General features: G+C 40.0%; 1 protein-coding gene across 3 annotated transcripts in view; it reads left to right on the top strand.

The window, feature by feature from the left end:
• Positions 1 to 18939, top strand: part of LARS2 (leucyl-tRNA synthetase 2, mitochondrial) — a 156096-nt gene that overhangs the window by 71649 nt on the left and 65508 nt on the right. For all 3 annotated transcript variants that reach the window (XM_072153401.1, XM_072153402.1, XM_072153403.1), the window contains 2 exons: positions 2325 to 2414; positions 14631 to 14774. In XM_072153401.1, coding sequence (XP_072009502.1) covers positions 2325 to 2414; positions 14631 to 14774 — 234 coding nt within the window. The remainder of the gene's footprint in view (positions 1 to 2324; positions 2415 to 14630; positions 14775 to 18939) is intronic.

Raw genomic sequence — 18939 nt, 5'->3', positions numbered from 1 at the left:
CGTGAATTTCGGGATGTCCTTAACCAGTTCCCGATGCAGGACGAGATAGATAATCCTAATTAGCGACAAATTCCTGCATTAGGATCTATCTTGTCCTGCTGATCTCGCTGGTACTGCCAGTGTGCCTGCGCATTGCGCTGCAGTAGAGTGCTGATACAAACGTCTTGGTCCTTGCTGTGTCTGTCCGACAGACAAGGGGCCCCTGCAAGGAGTTTTCCCACAAAAAAAAAAATTCATCTCAATCCCCCAGTGATAACACAATAAAGATCAGAAAGTTGTATATACACTTTCATCTGCCTTCTGACATTGTACTGGAATTTGTAGTTTCCTCACAATGTGGTGCTGGCAGGAAGTGATTCAGCGAGAGTCTATGAACTCCATGCTAGACTGCAGGGGGCGTGGCTCCAGGCTCAGAGCAGAGAGAGACAGAAACTCAACAGTGGGCCGTCACACAGGAATCCAAGATGGCGGCCCGACCCCAAGTCAGAAGTTGCAGGGTCGTGTCTAGGGACAACTGAAATTGTGTACACTAGGACTGATAGAGACAGGTTGGAATGTAAAATGCTGTTTTTTTGTTAATAACAGTGAATTAGAGAATGTGTTATTTTGTTATCCTGAATACATATAAGAAACCCCTTTAACTGAATTAGAGAACGTGTTATTTTGTTATCCTGAATACATATAAGAAACCCCTTTAACTATCGCGATCAAACACAATTACAGCAGCTAAGGATAGAGACAGAGGGGTGCCAAGGGTTTGCCATGGTAGCCAGAGTTTAGATGAAGACCTCTGTGTCTACCATGTACGGTGGGCAATTGTGCCTAGTCCAAGATTGGGACTAATAGGCAAAGTGTCAGTAATCCACTGACAGATACAATATGTTCAGTACAAATTCAGTACAAAATTCAGTATAAATTCAGTACAAAAGTACTGCAATGTATTGTTTGAGGGAACAAAGAATCCCCAGTGTATGTCCCCATGTGGGACAGTAAAAACAAAGGAAAATAAAGTTAAAATAACCCATGAATAAAAATAAAAAACACCACGGAATTCATGCATTTCTCTATACTGTATATAATTCTATTTTTTGTAAAATTATTGGTTTTGTAGCCTCCATTGTGACTTTGGCCAAGCAGATATGACATGACATAATTTTAAACACTTCACAATACAGGTATAATAATCATTAATAGCCAATTTAAAATTGCAATTTTATAATTTCCTACCTCCCAAAACAACGATCAAAAAGTCAGATGTACCCTATAATACAACCAATCTCCCTAATAATCCACTTTTGATTGAGGAATAAAAAAGCTATAGCTCTCAGAATATGGAGACATATAGGCAAATGCTGTTTTCCTTAGAAACATGTTTTTATTTGATAAAGTAGTAAAACATAAGAAAATTAACGATGTTTAGTTATACTGCATATTTTAATTAAAAAATATTCTGGCACAGGAAAGAGTTAATATCCTTACTAGGATAATTGATCCAAACAAAGGTTCTCAAATGCTTTCCTAATGATAATTATGCTAATAAACCTGAGGGGCTCTGAGGGTTCTTTCCTGAGCCCATCAGTGATGTCTTCTCAATCACAAGGAGCAGAGCAGCCCTCCCCTAGAGTACAGAGGCAGGAGGAAGAGAGAAGGGTGAAGGGTGAGACATGTTCTGCTCATTGTAACCTGTGAATCTGCAAAATTGAGGGGCTTTGTTAACACATACCAGAGCCCTTTAGGCTCATTAGCATAATTCTAAAGAAAATCACAGTCACCGTACTCGGATCTATGAGTAAGTGTCTCTGGTTTATTGATGCTTGATTTTGATGGTAGATTTTCTATTAAACGGAAATAACTAAACCTTCAAGCGTTAAATAACTCTTTTACAGCAGTATTTTAATTGCTTAGTACAAGGATATAGTATTCATAGGATTTATATGCTGGTTGTTAGGATGCAGCTGATGCCACGTGTGGCCGCTGATGTCTTTTGTCACTGGGCAGTCGGGTTCCAGTTAAAGATGTTATAAAGTTTATAAAAATATGGCTGCTTTTTGCTCTTGGGCTGTGTCCAGTACTGCAACTCAACTTTTAAGGAAATGGTGCGGTTTGAGAAACAAATATGTTTCTCATCCGAATATTCATATTGTATGACATATCCCGGCCAATGTATTGTGTGTCCGTCAGCAGTAGTGACCATGAGGAATGTCAGACAATGTTATTTTCTGAGTGTTGAAAACGTCATCTCATCTTGTACGATACAATAACATTATATTCATATATTGGTATCTTCTGTTTTTCACTTGTCTCACCTTTTCTTATTTATCTAGGAAATTAGTACTTGTTCCCCTGAATATTATAAATGGACACAATATTTGTTTGTGAAGATGTTTGAAGCTGGACTTGTTTACCAAAAAGAGGTAAGTTGCTGCTGCACATCACTTACCTTTCCCTATATGTGTATTTTATACTCAATAGAGAGCCTATATACCCGCATCCCACAGGATTTGGGAGTACAATGCATCCCTGACATTTTAGTTAATGCTTAAAAGAGCTCCCATTATGTGGAATTTGTATGTGAGGGTTTGCGGTTTGTGCTGTCCCATAACGCCTTCATGTTTGACGACAGATGGTATGTCCAGAGAACCGGCATGGCAGTGGGCACTGCATTGCTTGTACCTTTGCCAATTTCTTTCTCACCTGTTTTGAGGATTGTTACATCTATTCTCTGGACAACCTCTTTGTCTCAAACAGATGAACATGTGCTTTACTCCGGTTTTTGGAGAGAAAGAATTGGATTTTTTAGATGTGAGGGTTAGCGAGGTGAGAGGGGAGCTGTGTACATCTGCATTCAGAAAAGCCACTGCTACCAACTCCCTTCTACACTTCGAGAGCTTTCACACCGTTCATACCAAGAATGGATTACCGTATGGCCAATATTTACGGCTTAGAAGGATGAATAGTGAGGACACCCAGTTTATCGGTCAAGCCGAAGATCTTACCGCTTGGTAGCTAGGGGATAACCTAAAAAATTGCTTCAGGAAGCTTATTAGAGAGTTACATCTCTAACTCAGAAGGATCTGTTACAATCTAGCAATAGAAGAAGGATAAATCACGGGAGTGTGAGGGATAGTAGGAACAATATCAAGAAATTAGCATTTTCCTTTGAGTTCAGCTCCTGTGAGAATATTATCTGTCAGACTATCTGAAAAAGATTGGAATATTCTAAGGCAAGATCCCCAACTTTGTGATATTACCACGGAACGTCCATGTGTTGCGTTCAGATGGTGCCCTACAGTCAAAAAAAGCATTGGTACACAGTAGATTTTCCACACCATGAGTCACCTGGTTGGAAAAAGGTTTTTCTAAAGGGAATTATAAGTGTGGGTCATGCAGGTTTTGTATGTACAACAGTCAATTGAAGTTGATTCAGTTTGGAGGCATTACACAAAGGGTTGATTGATTTATTTCATGCAAGTCTACGCATGTTGTGTACATTGTCTTTTGTCCCTGAAAATATTTCTATATCAATACGACCATACGTAGGCTCTACATGAGATTTAGGGAACATTACAAATCTATAAGTTCGGGGAATGGTTGTCCCCCATCGATCGAACCTGTAAAAGATTGCCATGATGGAAACCCTGAGGTGCTGAGGTTTGCCGGCATCGAACAGGTTAAAGTAGATCCTCTCGGAGTAGACAGGAATCGTACCTTATTGAGACAAGAGATAAAATGTATTATCAAATTTGATGCTACAGGTATTTTGGGGTTAAACGATAAAACAATTATAGTGTATTTCTACGAACAAATATCCGGTGATGTTTTTTCTGTACTGTCATATAGATTATGGAAAATGAAGAACAGTTAACCAACTTATATACTCCTCTGCAGGATTGGGTAACACCAGATAGATATTCTTACCTGCAGGTGTCCCTTGTATGTACTTTGTTGTAGTTGCTTTTAATTTTCATATTGTTTGTTATTTTAACATTTTACAATGTGCGCCTCTTGGCACGTTAGAATGTTTACACTCCTACGCACCCCGCACCTTCCCTGTACTACGCACCTGAAATAAAGGACTCTTGCACATCTTGGTGAGTGCCGCGCATCTCATTTTCCTCACTTTTGAATCTTACAAGGACTGCTTACCATTAGCGGAGCACCACCGTTTGTGCTGTCATATGTTGGTTCTGCGTCTTGGACTGTTCCTGTGTCCGATTTGGCTGTCAATGCCTGGGAGCTAGTGGATAGTGCTGAGTACCTTTGTCCTATTTTGTTTCTTAATAAATAATAACATTTGGTATGTGCCCTCTCTAGTCACCACCCAAGGCCCTGCAAGTAGTTGGTATTCTGCCAGCTCCTCAACTAGGGAGTGGGTGTCTAAGAGCTAAAATGGGTAGAAACTCTGACTAGGGCACTAGGCCTAGATAGTATCCACATCCCTGTCAGCTGCATCTTCTCTGAGAAAGTTGCCTCTCATCGGCTGCACAGAGTTACTAGACTGGAAGAACAATCTTTGGCTTTCGCCTTTTGAGTGCTGGACAATATTTTTGGTCTTTTTTACTTTTAGTGGAATGGGAATATGTGATTATTTTTTACTTTTCAGTCAAAGGAAATCTACCATAAAAATCAAGCATGATATACCAGGGACACTCCTACATTCAGGCACAGTGACTGTGGTAATATATATATATATATATATATATATGTAATCTTCTTAAAATCAACTTTTTAAGCTATGTTAATAAGCCAGTATGGCTCTCTGGGGCTTTTTCCAGATGCCCTCCGTGTTGTAGCTTCAAAAGCTAAGGGTGACTGTCTCACCCTTCCTGCTCACTCAGCACTTCTCAGTGCTTCTTACAGCGTAACAACATCTGGAGCTGCAGCACAGGTGGGCTTTGGTAACACCCTCCAGAGCCCTTCTATCTCATTAGCTTAATTTTAAAAGTTAATATTAGAAGGGAGGAGGTCATGGGTATCAAATATAAAATTACCTCAGTCACAGTGTCTATGAAAAAGTGTCCCTATTTTATCATTCTTGATTTTGATTGTAGATTATCTTTTATTGAGAAGGTGCTCTCACCTAGGGTAGAATGTTTCAAGGGATTCTTGACAGTAAAAGCAATGATACTATTTGTAATGAACAGTCACCAATGCTAGAAAAATTATTGGAGCAAAACACTGTGGAAAAAGAAGCAGAACAGTTTGCTAGTAACTTATCAGTGAAGAATATTAATAAGGATTATATCAATGTTTGGGATCGAGTGTGCCAGGTGCTGTGTGCCAGGTGCCATGTAGCGTGTGTGGCGAGTGTGCCAGGTGCTGTGTGTAGTGTGTGTGCTAGGGGCCATGTAGCGTGTGTGGCGAGTTTGCCGTGTGGCGAGTGTACCAGGTGCCGTGTGCAGTGTGTGTTCCTCTCTGCAGGTCTCTGTATACACATCACTGATAACAGTGATCCAATGGACTGTTGCCATTAGATCACTATTATCTGTGATCTATATATAGGATTAGCAGTGAACATATTTTCCCCTGTAAAAAAATTTGTAATTAAAAAAAGTAAAAAAATAAACAGCTTAAAAAAAAAAGTGTAACACCCTCAACCCCACAAAATAGATTAAATAAATTTAGAGGCGTCAGTCTTGGCCTTCTCTGTAGGGGGGTCTGGGGCTGCCCACTTTATAGTGGTGGGGTGGTTCGGGGGCCGGTGTCTGCTCTGTAGGGGGGGGGGGGGGTAGTCTAACTTCGGCGTCAGCCCCAGCCCTCCCTATAGGGGGTTGTCTACGGGGGGGGGGGGGGGGTCGGCCCCGGCCCGCTCTGTAGGTCAAGACAATGAAAAAGTTGTGCACCACCTGTATCAAAAAAAAAAATTCAGGCTTTAATGATTTTCTTGTATTAATAGACGTTTATTAGATCGTTAATAGACATTCATAGATATATGTACACAACTAGGAGTTCTATATTTGTATTCCTAAAAATGTCATACTCCTCATCGGCTAAAAATACTCCTCAAAAATGGTAAAAGGAGTATTATTACCCTCCCAGAAAAATGTTAGTGCAACCTCTGAGGATAGTACATTGAGAATAGAGCTTATAATTCCACTCAAAGAGAAAGAAGTGCGATTTTTAAATAAAAATGAATTTACTTCAAGAGTGAATGCTTTAAAGATGTATAATAGATCCATGGTGAAAGGAATATTTGTGATTCAGAAGAGATGGTCCTGGAAGCCACTGATCAGGGGTTCTAATACCAGGTACTTATTTGAAGAATATGAGCAGAAAGACTAAGGTTTTGATGGAAAAGGACTAAAAAATAATAGGGCTAAAATAATAGGATCAACCCATGTCCCCCCATGCTCCCCTTGACCCCCACTGCCTCACTCGCCTTGATCCAGCGCTGGGTCCGGCATACGTGCACCATAGGAGGCGGGGGTTAGTGGGTTCCTGGAGATTTAAAGGGCCAGCTGTAAACTCCACGGTAATGAACTGCATCTCCCTTCTCCCTAGGGCAGTGGTGGCGAACCTATGGCACGGGTGCCAGAGGTGGCACTTGGAGCCCTTTCTGTGGCCACGCAGGCCTTCACCCCAACACAGAGTATGCCAGCAAGGACTAAAGGCTTTCTCCTGTGATCCAATACAGCCCAGGACGTGCCATGCTGAGCTCTATTTGGCTGCCAGGACTAAAGGAGGAGCAAGAAGGTGTGAATAGAGATGGATTGTTATTGGACCTCCTACTCTGGGTCCCCTGATCCTTTCTCATCAGAGACCCTGGTGGGAAGCTACAATCCAAATTTCTCTATCATCTTTCTATTGTAATGGTGAACTCGGGACGCCAATACGTTTAAAAGCTGTGATACAGCAGGGATCAAGCAGTTACTGCTTTAATTGTCATGTTGGCACTTTGCAACATATAAGTGAGTTTTGGTTGCAGCTTGGGCACTCTGTCTCCAAAAGGTTCGCCATTACTGCCTTAGGGTCTCCAGGTGTCTCTGCTAGCACGGGAGTAGTAGTAAACTCCAGAGATGTCTAAAGACCTCGCTGCAGGCTCCGGACATGCGCCTGCTGACTCTGAGAAGAGTTAAATTGTTTTGTTTACACTTTAGATAAGTGGGTTTTGGTTCTAGTTAAAGGGATATTCTCATTTCATCAAATAAATATTATTGTTTGGATAATGAAAAGTTATACCATTTTCCAATACACTCTCTGTATCAATTTCTCATGGTTTTCTAGATCTTTGCTTGCTGTCATTCTATAGAAAGCTTCTATGTTTACTTCCAGTGGACAGAAATCTGACCATGGTCACACAGGTGCACGGCTCTTTATATAACACAGCTCTGTTTACTCTCTGATACTAACGAGCCGTACACCTGTGTGACCAAGGACAGATTTTTGTCCACTGGAAGTAAACATAGAAGCTTTCTATACAATGACAGCAAGCAGAGATCTAGAAAACCATGAGAAATTGATACGGAAAGTATGTTGGAAAATGGTGTAACTTTTCATAATACAAACAATAACATTAATTTTCGGAAATGGGAACACCCCTTTAAGGCAGTTGGTCTTTGAAAGGTTTGCCATCACTGCCATATAGTGCTAAATCTGTGTCCATTTGTATTTTTTCCCATTTGCAGATAAAGATAAATAAGGACCACATTTTTTTTTTATAAAATATGCATCTTGAATATTTTAATGTCTTTTTATTTTTGTTTTCTATTTTATTCTTTAAATGGCACTTGTCGTCAGTACTTCACCATTAATCCTAATTACAGGTTTGGCTCAGCTCCCTTGTTCCCCTTTTAGGAATGAGGGATGGAGAAAGAGGGAGTTGAGAGAGAGACGTTAGCAGTGTGTGACTCACTGAAGAAAATTCCTGAGGGAGGGAGGAATTAGGAGGTTGCGGGAGACATTGGCTGCGTGTGATTCACTGAAGAGAATTCCTGATGGAGGGGAAAATGAGGGAGATAAGCCGAGTCACACATTGACAACTTTTTCAAGTAATTTTCGCTAGATCTGACCTATGGATTTTTATCCAAAAAAACAAAACAAAACAGTTTAAAGTACTTTGTAGGAACCTGTCTTTAGGTTTAATGGTGAAATCCTTTTTTCCCATGATGGCGAACACAGGACAATTGTTAGTCTACTTAAAAATACCAAGGCTTTATTCCTCTCCTGTGGCCATTGTAGTTATGTCGCTCCAAGTAATGATTTACAAGTACCGTATATACTCATGTATAAGCCGAGCTTTTCAGCACAAAAAATGTGCTGAAAAACGTCCCGTCGGCTTATATACGAGTCAATACAAGTCAGCCGTCAGTCAGTAAAAATGACTTTAAAAAAATAAACTTATATACTCACCCTCCGGCGGCCCCGATGTGCAGTGCTGCTCCTCCGATGTCCACGCGGAAGAAGACGGGCGCAGAAGCCTGAAGACGAGCCGTGCGGACATCAGGGGAGCAGCACTGCGCATCAGGGCCACCGGAGGGTGAGTATATAAGTTGTTTTTTTTTTTTTATGCTGGGGTGGCTGTATACTACACGGGGCAGGCTGTATACTACTGGGGGCTGGCTGGCTATATACTGGTGGGGTCTGTGACCCATGCATTTCCCACCCTCAGCTTATACTCGAGTCAATAGGTTTTCCCAGTTTTTGGTGGTAAAATTAGGGGCCTCGGCTTATACTCGAGTATATACGGTAGTTTAACAAGAAAGCATTCCTGGGAAAAAGGCAACAGCATTCCAGGGTATCAGTGCAAAAATGATAAAGTTCTTTATTCCCCGAGCATAAGCACAGACAATTTGACTCATGTGAGTCTCTATCAAGCTTGATGAAGATTAAAGCGAGTCGAAACGTTGCTGTTTCAGCTTGGTGAGTTGGTACCCAGGCTACGTGCACCTGCCAATAAGGACTTATAACTGATGAGTAGTGCTGTCTATTTCCTTGCTTTTTAACAATAAAGCTTCAAACTTGTTTTTGACAACATTGAAATCATAAAATTAATGGAAAACAGATGGGGATTCTCAACCCAGTTGAAATAAATAGCTTCCTTCTGTATCACAGAGACTTCATCACACAAGAAAAATTTATCATCCTTTTCACACATCCTTGGGTGTTTTCTAATATTATTCCGCAGTGTTTTTTTTTAGTTTAGTTTTTTTTTTTTTTGCATTTTTGTTGGATAGTTTATCTATGTTCCAAAAAAGAAAATTACTGGCCAGCTCATACACTTAGATGATTCATAGCATTTCCCATTTTCTAGCTGGCATTCTGATTGAATGAGCCCAGGAGAACATTTGTTCTTCCTGCTATTATCGTGTTTGTAGGCTGGCTGCACACCAGAGCTTTGTGTTCTTTTTGCAGTTAATTAATAAAGTTATTTTTGCCATTTAATACAGATTTTCGTTTGGCTGCCTCTTACTATCTACTGGAAATGTACACATGTCACAGAGGATTCCCTACTTTTATTGTTTCTCTCCAAATGACACCACCACTTACTTCTTTGTGTCGCTATGGTCATTTATATAGTTTTTTTTTTTTTAGGTTTTAATACATTAAAAAATGAAAACCATTTGTACAAAAACATCTTTTTGCGGTTATGCCCTATTCTGAGGCCAATAAATGTTGCATGTGTAAGTTGTCAGATTCTTGTCAGTTCTCAGCCTCTCCCTGCACTGCGGACATTGGTGATACCTTATAACTTTCTGCAACTCATTTTAATTATATTATTTACTGTTCAAAGTTGATATGCAAGAAAAAATATAATCCTTACGGACTCCAGCAATGATATTGAGAAAAAGTATTAATAAAATCTCCCTTTATTGATATACCAAAAAATTTTAAAATCCACTTGAGATCTTACCCACTAAACATTAAAGAGGACATTTCACCAGCTCACACATGTGGAAATGAACATAACAAGCTGTCAGGGCTGCTAGAGAGATTCAGTGGCACTTAAAATTTTCTTCCTAGCTCTCATGGTTGCTGAGATATCATTCACAGTATCTGACCATTAAAATCTTCTCCACTGTCAGAGAAGAGAGGCTGGAGTAGAGGTAGCAATGTAGAGGTAGGCTGTGATATCAGTCACAGTATCTGACCATTACAATCCATTCCACTGTCAGAGAGGAGGGCTGGAGTAGAGGTAGCAATGTGTAATGATACTCTTCTGTTTGTCAGAAGATTAGCATAACACATGCCACCTCACAGCACCTCCTCTCTGACAGTACAAAGGATTTTAATGGTCAGATACTGGGACTAATATCTCGGCAATTGTGGGAGCTAGAAAGAAAATGTGAAGTATCTCTGAATCTGTGTAGCAGCCCCGATAACATGGTATGTTCTCCTCCACATGTTTGAAGTGGTAAAAGGTCCTCTTTAAGCAAAGTAATCCTAGTAATCCTAGTATAAATATAGCAAGTCACTTCTGAAATTCATTCCGGCAGGTGTCCGGGTGCCTAACTCTAAGATCCCGTACGCCTCACGCATGTAGAGGATCCTAGTCCAATCTCTGCCCCTCCGTGGACAGGGCACTCGCTGAATGGGAATGACCCGTAAAACGGAGAGATCACTGTTGTGTGGAAAGTGTTTGGACAAACCTGATATACTTTGGCTGAAGGTAAGTTCCTTATTAGAAGGGATGTCTGTGATATGCTCTGACAATCTATTCTTCAGTTTACGTATCGTTCAACCTACATATTGCAGGTTGCATCTCTGACATGTGGCTAAGTAAACAATATGATCACTTTCACAATTTAGGACCTTGCCCATTTTTCACTCCCCATGATCAAAAATCCATAACTTTTTTTATTTGTGTGACAACTTGTTTTTTGCGTAACGTACACTTCATAGAGATGGTATTTATTATTCCATGCCGTGTACTGGGAAGCGGGGAAAAAAATTCCAAATGCAGTGAAATTGGTAAAAAAACGCATTTGTGCCATTTTCTTGTGGGCTTGGATCTTACGGATTTCACTGTGCGCCCCAAATGACATGTCTACTTTATTCTTTGGGTGCTGGCACCGATCGCGGGTGTTACCGGTAAGCCTTTGCTGCAATATGCAGCAAAGAGTTACCGGCTATGGAGAGGGCTCAGCGCGTGACCCTCTCCATGCACCCGCGCCCGACCCGTGACGTGATATTACGTCACGGGTCGTAAACGGGTTATTGGTGTAAGGTTTACTAGTGTGAGATGAGACAAATGAAGTAGACTGTTGTACATAATGACACGCGTAACAATGGGAGTGGCCACATTTGGAGCTAACCATGTATCTAAGACAAGATGATTTAGTGGGTTTCGAAGAAAAACCATTGGGTGAAGGGGCATTAAGTCATGCAAATCAAACTCCGTACTTGAGGACCTTTGTTAAAATATCGTCTTGATATAAAATGGGGATATAACGTCTAAAGGAAATCTACCACTACGGATCTACCTATTAAGGTAGATCCAGTGGTAGGTGCATCTAACGTATGTAAAGATAACCCTTTTTAGAGCTAATACTTTACTCCCCTCTATCTTTGCTAATCTATAATATATAATATGCAAATTTTCTAAAACGGCTACAGGGGCATGGAGTAGCTGGTGCTGAGGCTACATGAAGCGGCTACTCCAAGGCCCAATAGCCTCTTTGATCCTCCTACTCAGACATCTTCAGTGCATGCGCAAAACACCGGCCAGCGGCTACGCGATCTCAGCTCCAAAGCCGGAGCTACTGCGCTTGCGCAGAACACTGGCTGTGCGCTCAAGATGTCTGGGTAGGAGGATTAAAGAGGCTACTGGCCTCTTTAGATTAAAGATTAGCAAAGACAGAAGGGAGTAAAGGATTAGCCCTAAAAAGGGCTATCCTTACATACGTTAGATGCACCTACCACCGGATCTACCTTAATAGGTAGATCCGTAGTGGTAGGATTCTTTTATCTATCTGAATAATGTAACGGTAATGATTATTATATACAGTACTGAAGATAATAGGGTGTCTTTTCTTGTTGTGCATGTTTGCTGTTTGCCTCCTAATACTGGTATGTAATTATTCTGTTCTAGATTCTAGGGTACTATCCTGTGTTGGTTTAACTGTAGCCCCTAACATTAAATCTTTGTGTAATTTGATTTGCAGTATTGTTGTAAATGGTTTGAGTAGAACATGCACACTTGGCCCTGATAAATTCCACTTTGGGTAAATTAGAAATAACATGAAAAGGATTGGGATTTTGATAAAGATCTATTGTACAGATGTGTTGTTATCCAGAAATGCAATATGTGATTGGGAATAGGTGTGTATAAACTTGAGATTGTAAGGATTTTTGATTCAAATAGTTTACAACGTCAGAGATGAGACAATGGGGACCCGACCATACAATTAGATAATCGTCGATGTAACGACCTAGCCATTTTATATGCATTGAGTATGCGTTCATCTCGGTGTATACAACGTTTTCCTCAAAACATGCAACTTGCAAAATGGCTAATGTAGGGGGAAATTTTGAGCGTCTTGGGCAGCCCTGACATTGAAAATAGAAACCCCAAACAAACCAAAAAATTGTTAGTCAATAGAATGGAACAAGAGAACATCCAAAACATAATTAATTAATTGCTCTGAAAAATGACTATAATTTTTCAAATGGAAATCCACCTCCTGTAAGGCCAGGAGATGTGATATTGTAGCCCTCTACACTTCATATAGGTTTACACATAACGGTGATCTCTCCGGTTTTCGGGTCATTCCAATTGAACAAGTGACCCTCCCACAGAGGGTCGGAGATTAGACCAGGAGCCTCCACATACGTGAAGTTTACTGGATCCTGGAGTTAGGCACCCGGACACCAGCCGGAATGAGTTTCAGAAGCTGCTTTTTAAAAGTCTCTTTTTTAGGTAATCCCGGCGTGTCAAATTGTGATCAGTCACTGCAGCTACCGAATGTCAAATAGATGTGCGCTTGTGCCATTTGCCAGTTCTGAACACAGTGCTGTGGCTAAGGTGGCTGGATTTGAGCTGCTTCACTGAAGAGACCCAGTCCCCTCAGTCACATCACCTAATTGAATGACACACCCACAAAATAGGTCCTGCATGCAGAAGCCCTGTCTGTTTGAAATTGGAGCTGAGCCTAAAGTACAGATGTAAAAATAGCTGCTCATGTGTTTATAGGGAATCTGTTGGAAATATAAATTCATTTGGCTTCTCTGCGCTATTATTAGGCTGTTCCCAATTGGAAAAGTTGAAGCTCTGTCATTAACAATGTATTATGTAACTGAAGCTATTGCATTGCTCCAGTATAGATTTTTTTTAGCGTTGAATCATTTCAACTTTAAAGAATAAACAATTTAACCTTTAGGCTCTGCAGCGATGATCTTATAATTATCTTCACTGGTTGTTTTGTGCATTATGATCATACAACACCTCTAGGTATTGTAAAGCTCTAGGCTTTAGCTAAGTTCTAACCACACATTATTGCTCTGGTCTGAAGAATTAAAACCCCAAGGGTCAGAAAAGTAAGTAGCATATAATGATACTCTGTAGGTATTAACATGCTTAGTTTTTAAGCAAATGAAAATCAATGCTGCAGAACCCTGCTGAGAGTGCTAAGACCCTTATTGTGGCGCAGCTGCGGTGGCTTCCATGCAACACAAATTAGGGGGTCTGCTGTCGGTCTGTACTTTAATGCAATGTACTGGGAAACCAGAAAAACTAGGAACTTCTTCATCAAGCTTTAAAGGAAACCTACCAATTGATTTGATGCACTATTAAGAAAACATACTTTGAGAATGCTGTAGCTACACTGATGCGGGATCATATCTTGGTGACTTGTTTTGCTGAAAAAACAAGTATAACATTCAGGACCTTGGGAAAGCTGGGTCAGCATGGCTGCCAAGATAGATGTGCTTTATTTAAACAGTTTTTTACTTCAGTTATTGTGAACCAAAACTTTAGTTTTTAGGTCAGAACCTAACCATAACTAAAAGGCAAACTGTGATCAGGATTTCATATTCACCTGACAGGTCCCCATAATCTTTTTACTACTTATTCCCATTCTGCTTTTATTATTAACGTTGATGGTTCCACTCACTTTTAAAAGTATATACACTGTAATGTTTATCTGGCTTCTGACATCATTGAAGAAGTCATCATCATTATCTGCACATTGCTCTACTTCTTGCTCCCTGCTGCAGACATGAGCTGACCCTGTGCTGCAAAAAAATCTGTGTCACCTCAAATCTGCACAAGGGGGATGAGGGATTAGAAAGTAGCGTTATGAGACCAGTGAACAGATAATAATTTTCAATGCAATTTTCTGGCAGAGAGCCAGGTATACTGTCAATTTTTAAAAGTCAGTGGATCCACAAATGTTAATTATAAAAGCATATTGAGAAGCAGTATTAAAAGGATATGGAAGCTGTCATTAGGTGAAAATATGAAATCCTGATGACAGGTTCACTTTTTTTAAATGTTATTTATATCAATCGTATGGAAAACCGTTAAGATTTTTACATTCTGCTACACGAGGAATTCTGATCATTGCGATGGCAAACATATCTTTTTTTTATATAAGTAAGCTTCAATATACTGTTACAACCTTGAAAATGTAACAGTAGCTGTTTACTTGAATGTCCTTAAATCATTTAAGCAGATTTTTTTCTTTTGATTGCAGGCCCTAGTTAATTGGGATCCTGTAGATCAGACTGTTCTTGCTAATGAGCAGGTGGATGAAAACGGATGCTCGTGGCGTTCTGGAGCAAAAGTGGAGCAAAAGTATTTAAAACAGTGGTTCTTGAAAACAACAGTGTATGCAAAGGTGAGGTTCTAAAAATCGATTTTGTGTATGCTTTATCTGGTACACTCTATCTATCTATCTATCTATCTATCTATCTATCTATCTATCTATCTATAAGAAGTAAAAAGCGGGCAGCACTCCGTGGTTCCAATTTTAAAAAAGAGGTGAACGTTATTGAACAAGTGGCGACGTTTCGGTGTTTGACACCTTCATCAAGATTGATGAAGGTGTCATACACCGAAATGACGCCATTTGTTCAATAAAGTTCACCTCTTTTTTAAAATTGGAACCACGGAGTGCTGCCTGCTTTTTACTTCTTACACCTACAAGAGGATCAAGCCAGAACCTGTGGGGGCGCTGCACCCCTCCTTGTTAGGAGTTTATAAGATTGTGCTGACTTGGACTTTACTTCATTTTTATATACAACATAATACATTTGCTTTAACTATGAGTTTGAAGCTAGTAATACCTTCCACTTTTCACTCCTTGTTTTCCAAAAGCCATACTTTTTTATTTTTAATTTAAAGAATCAAACAAGGGTTTGCTATCTACAGTACATAATATACTCCCTATTGGCACCATTTAATATTTTATGCAATGTAAAGAGGCTAAAAAAATTATTTAGATTATTGTTTGGGTCATTTATGTAGAAAACAAATCTTTCTATCACTGTATACAAACACCCATACTTTTATACTTTCAGCTATCATTTTCTTTTGTAATATTTTGTGAAATGTTTGACACAATGATTAAAAAAACTATTTGATTTGTTCTTTTTATAGAGGTTGAGGTGATAATTATTATATTTTAATAGAGTGGGCATTTTTGGATGAGGTCATCAGAAGCAGATCCGATTGTAGATTCCTCTTGCTCAGCTCATCTTACAAAGCTCCGTAGACCGAAGTATGAAAAAGTTATTACCGTCAGAAGATGGCAAAAAAATTTTTTTCTGTACACATTGATTTAATTTTTGAAAATGTATTAAAAGACAATAAAACCTGTATGAGGCTACATGCACGTGAACCCACGTCCTGGGCATACGGGACACACGTGAGCACTGCGCTCCCCTCCCCACTCCATTGGGATTCACGGTGCACGGCCGTGCACACGGGGAAAGATAGAACATTTGTATTGCATGTATTGCCATCTGTGGGGACGTATATGCGGTATCGCCGTGATCGGACCGAACCAAAGAATAAAGTAAATGTATAATTTACTGCTGGTTTGGGGAGCCAGAAAAAGTGAGTATATGATAATTTTTTTTACTTTTTTTTTTTTTTATACAGAGTCCATACCTAAAGGATAAGTGATAAGTTTACTATTACTACTGTAATGTAAAATCTACTAAATATTATTATATACAGGCAGTCCCCGGGTTACATACAAGATAGGGTCTGTAGGTTTGTTCTTAAGTTGAATTTGTATGTAAGTCGGATCTCTATACTTTATCATTGTAACCCCGGCCAAATTTTTTTTGGTCTCTTTGACAATTGGATTTTAAAAATGTTGGATTGTCATAAGAACCAGGATTAACAATAAAGCTTCATTGTAGACACCAGTGATAACTGTTATAGCTGTTTATTGTAGCCTAGGGCTAAAGTACAGTAAATTAACAACATCCAGAGGTCCGTTTGTAACTAGGGGTGGTATGTAAGTCAGGTGTTCTTAAGTAGGGGACCGCCTGTATTCTACATATATTTGTGGGGATGGGGATGTGGGGATGTTGTAAAAGCCAAGGTGTAGTCAACGTTTAAGACTGGGTTAATATTTTTGTCTCTCTGCTCTCCTACTGCTAAGAACTAATTACTAGCAGAATTTTGACACTTAATCAGTCTAATAGACACACATGCACAAAATATAGAGAGTAAAGTAACTTGTAGCATTGTAATTCAAATCAGCAGCTTTGCAAATTTTAGAGTCTCGGGCAGACATAAGCGGTTGCCATGGTGACCGTCCTCCACATGTTGGTCTTTGATGCTAAATATCTATGTTTCGAGGAGCTTTGTGATTGTCAGAAATTGTGTTACCCTACGGAATACAGTGAGATTTCTTCCAGTAGCAGCTAGTGTTCTTTAACACAGTCATTGCCACACAGGGGATCTGCTAAAGAAACCGTGGTGGTTCATGTGCATGTATGAATTTTTTTTTCATTGCACAAATCAAGTATGTGTACAGACATAATCAGACATTACAGAATAATAAACTAATAAATATGGTATGCTCTAGGAATAGATGCCCTGTTGGTATGAGCTTACTGTTACATTGGAGATAAATTTGCTTATTTTATCCATGGTTCCAGCCATTTTACATAAAACAAGGTTGGACATTAAAAGTTACCAGGCAGTGTGTATGTTTATATTCTGTGTATACTCGAGTATAAGCCGAGGTACTTAATTTTAACACATAAAACCTGGAAAACCTATTGATTCAAATATAAGCCCAGGTTTGGAAATGCATTGGTCACAGCCTCCACTCATTATATAGCCAGCACCCCTTGCCCACTAGTAAATAGCCGGCAGCCCATGCCCCCTAGTATATAGCCAGCAGCCCATGCCCTCTAATAAATAGCCAGCAGCCCATGCCCCCTAGTATATAGTCAGCAGCCCATGCCCCCTAGTATATAGCCAGCAGCCCATGCCCCCTAGTATACAGCCAGCAGCCCATGTCCCCCTCGTATATAGTTGGTAGACCATGCCCCCTAGTATATTGCCGCCCCCTGCCCTGAGTATGCTCAACCTATAAAAAATAACAACTCTGTACTCACCTTTACACCTCCCGCAGGTCCTCTTCTTTCTTCCGGTGCTCCAGCTACGTCTCCGGCTTCCTGCACGCTGCCAGTGCACACACCATGATGTCAGCCACTTGCTAACATCATAGTGTTTGCGCCGCCATCAGAGGACACACAATATAATGTGAGCAAGCGACTGACGTCATAGATTGTGCAGCGGCTGCGGGCAGTGAGCCGCATCCGGAGCATCAGAAGAAAAAATAAGGACCTGCCTGGGGACGTCGGAAAGGTGAGTACAAAGTCTGTTTTTTTCTTTTTTATAGACTCAAGTATAAGCCCAGTTCGGTTTTTAGCACATTTTTTGTGCATGGTACAACTGGTAGTCCAGCTTATGTGTTTTATTGGCATATAAAAATGTGGTGTTAGGTTGTAGGAACGTAACTGGTGCAGCTTGAGCAAAATCCCGGAGATAGGAGGACAGATTATTGAGAGTACTAAGAGATGCAGGAGAGTACAGTTAGTAGAGATTTGCGAGCAGTAATAAGTGCTATGAATGGCTCATCCGTGCATTCTAGTAGGATGGATAGATGAGCCAAACTTATTCTGGAAAGATTTTAATATTCCAGTTTCAAGAAACTTCCTTGAGCACATGTTGAATTTCCCTGACAGTAACCTACTGTAAAATTCTCAGTAGTTGTAGGTTGTGTCGTATAAATTAGGCATGTTCACTGAGCAAGTTTATTATAGCAAACCCGCTCGTAGGCAACTGGCATCACAGTAATGAAGATAAGAATGGATTAGCGCAAAAATAACAGGTGTACTCTCTCTTTCACCAGTGTTTCACCATTAGGTTAAGAGATGATGCATCACTGCAAATAACTATTTTCAAACTGTTTTATGAACAAATTTATTTCAGATAGAGAGAAAACATAAATTTATGTTTTGTAGCGGTGTAGGTTCAGTGTGTATGGGTGTAACCGCATAGTAAAGCTACCCAAACACAAATCTGTTGATAGTTTCCCCTGTAGTAGCAGAACATACGGAAAAGAGGCTGTCAGGAACACAGACTTTGGTCATGAACGTGTTAGCCCGGCTGTAACCGGGAGGAGGAGGGGTGAAAGCTCCTTACCCCTCACGGGTTAGCTGCATCCACACATCATATATAAGGCTGGCTAGACATTTTGCATTAGACAATGCCCAAATATACTATTATATTCACTAGGTTAAACTATAAATTTAGGTACACAAGAATGCTCTTATTAAAATGAAGTTTTCATATAAACAAGGACAGTGCTTACAAACAAAGGGGTTATCATAAGAAATTAACATAAAATACAACAAATTAAAAAAATACCATGCAAAAATTAGAGGAATTACATTAAATGCCGATATAAGTTTGTTGCCTGGGGAAGCAGAAAAAAACAATCAATCCATCTACTAGGGATCCCCAAAGAACTA

Source organism: Engystomops pustulosus, chromosome 5 (assembly GCF_040894005.1).
Source record: "Engystomops pustulosus chromosome 5, aEngPut4.maternal, whole genome shotgun sequence".
Classification (NCBI taxonomy): Eukaryota; Metazoa; Chordata; class Amphibia; order Anura; family Leptodactylidae; genus Engystomops; species Engystomops pustulosus.
The sequence above is the reverse complement of the archived record's forward strand: the minus strand, read 5'-3'. Positions and strand labels throughout refer to the sequence as shown.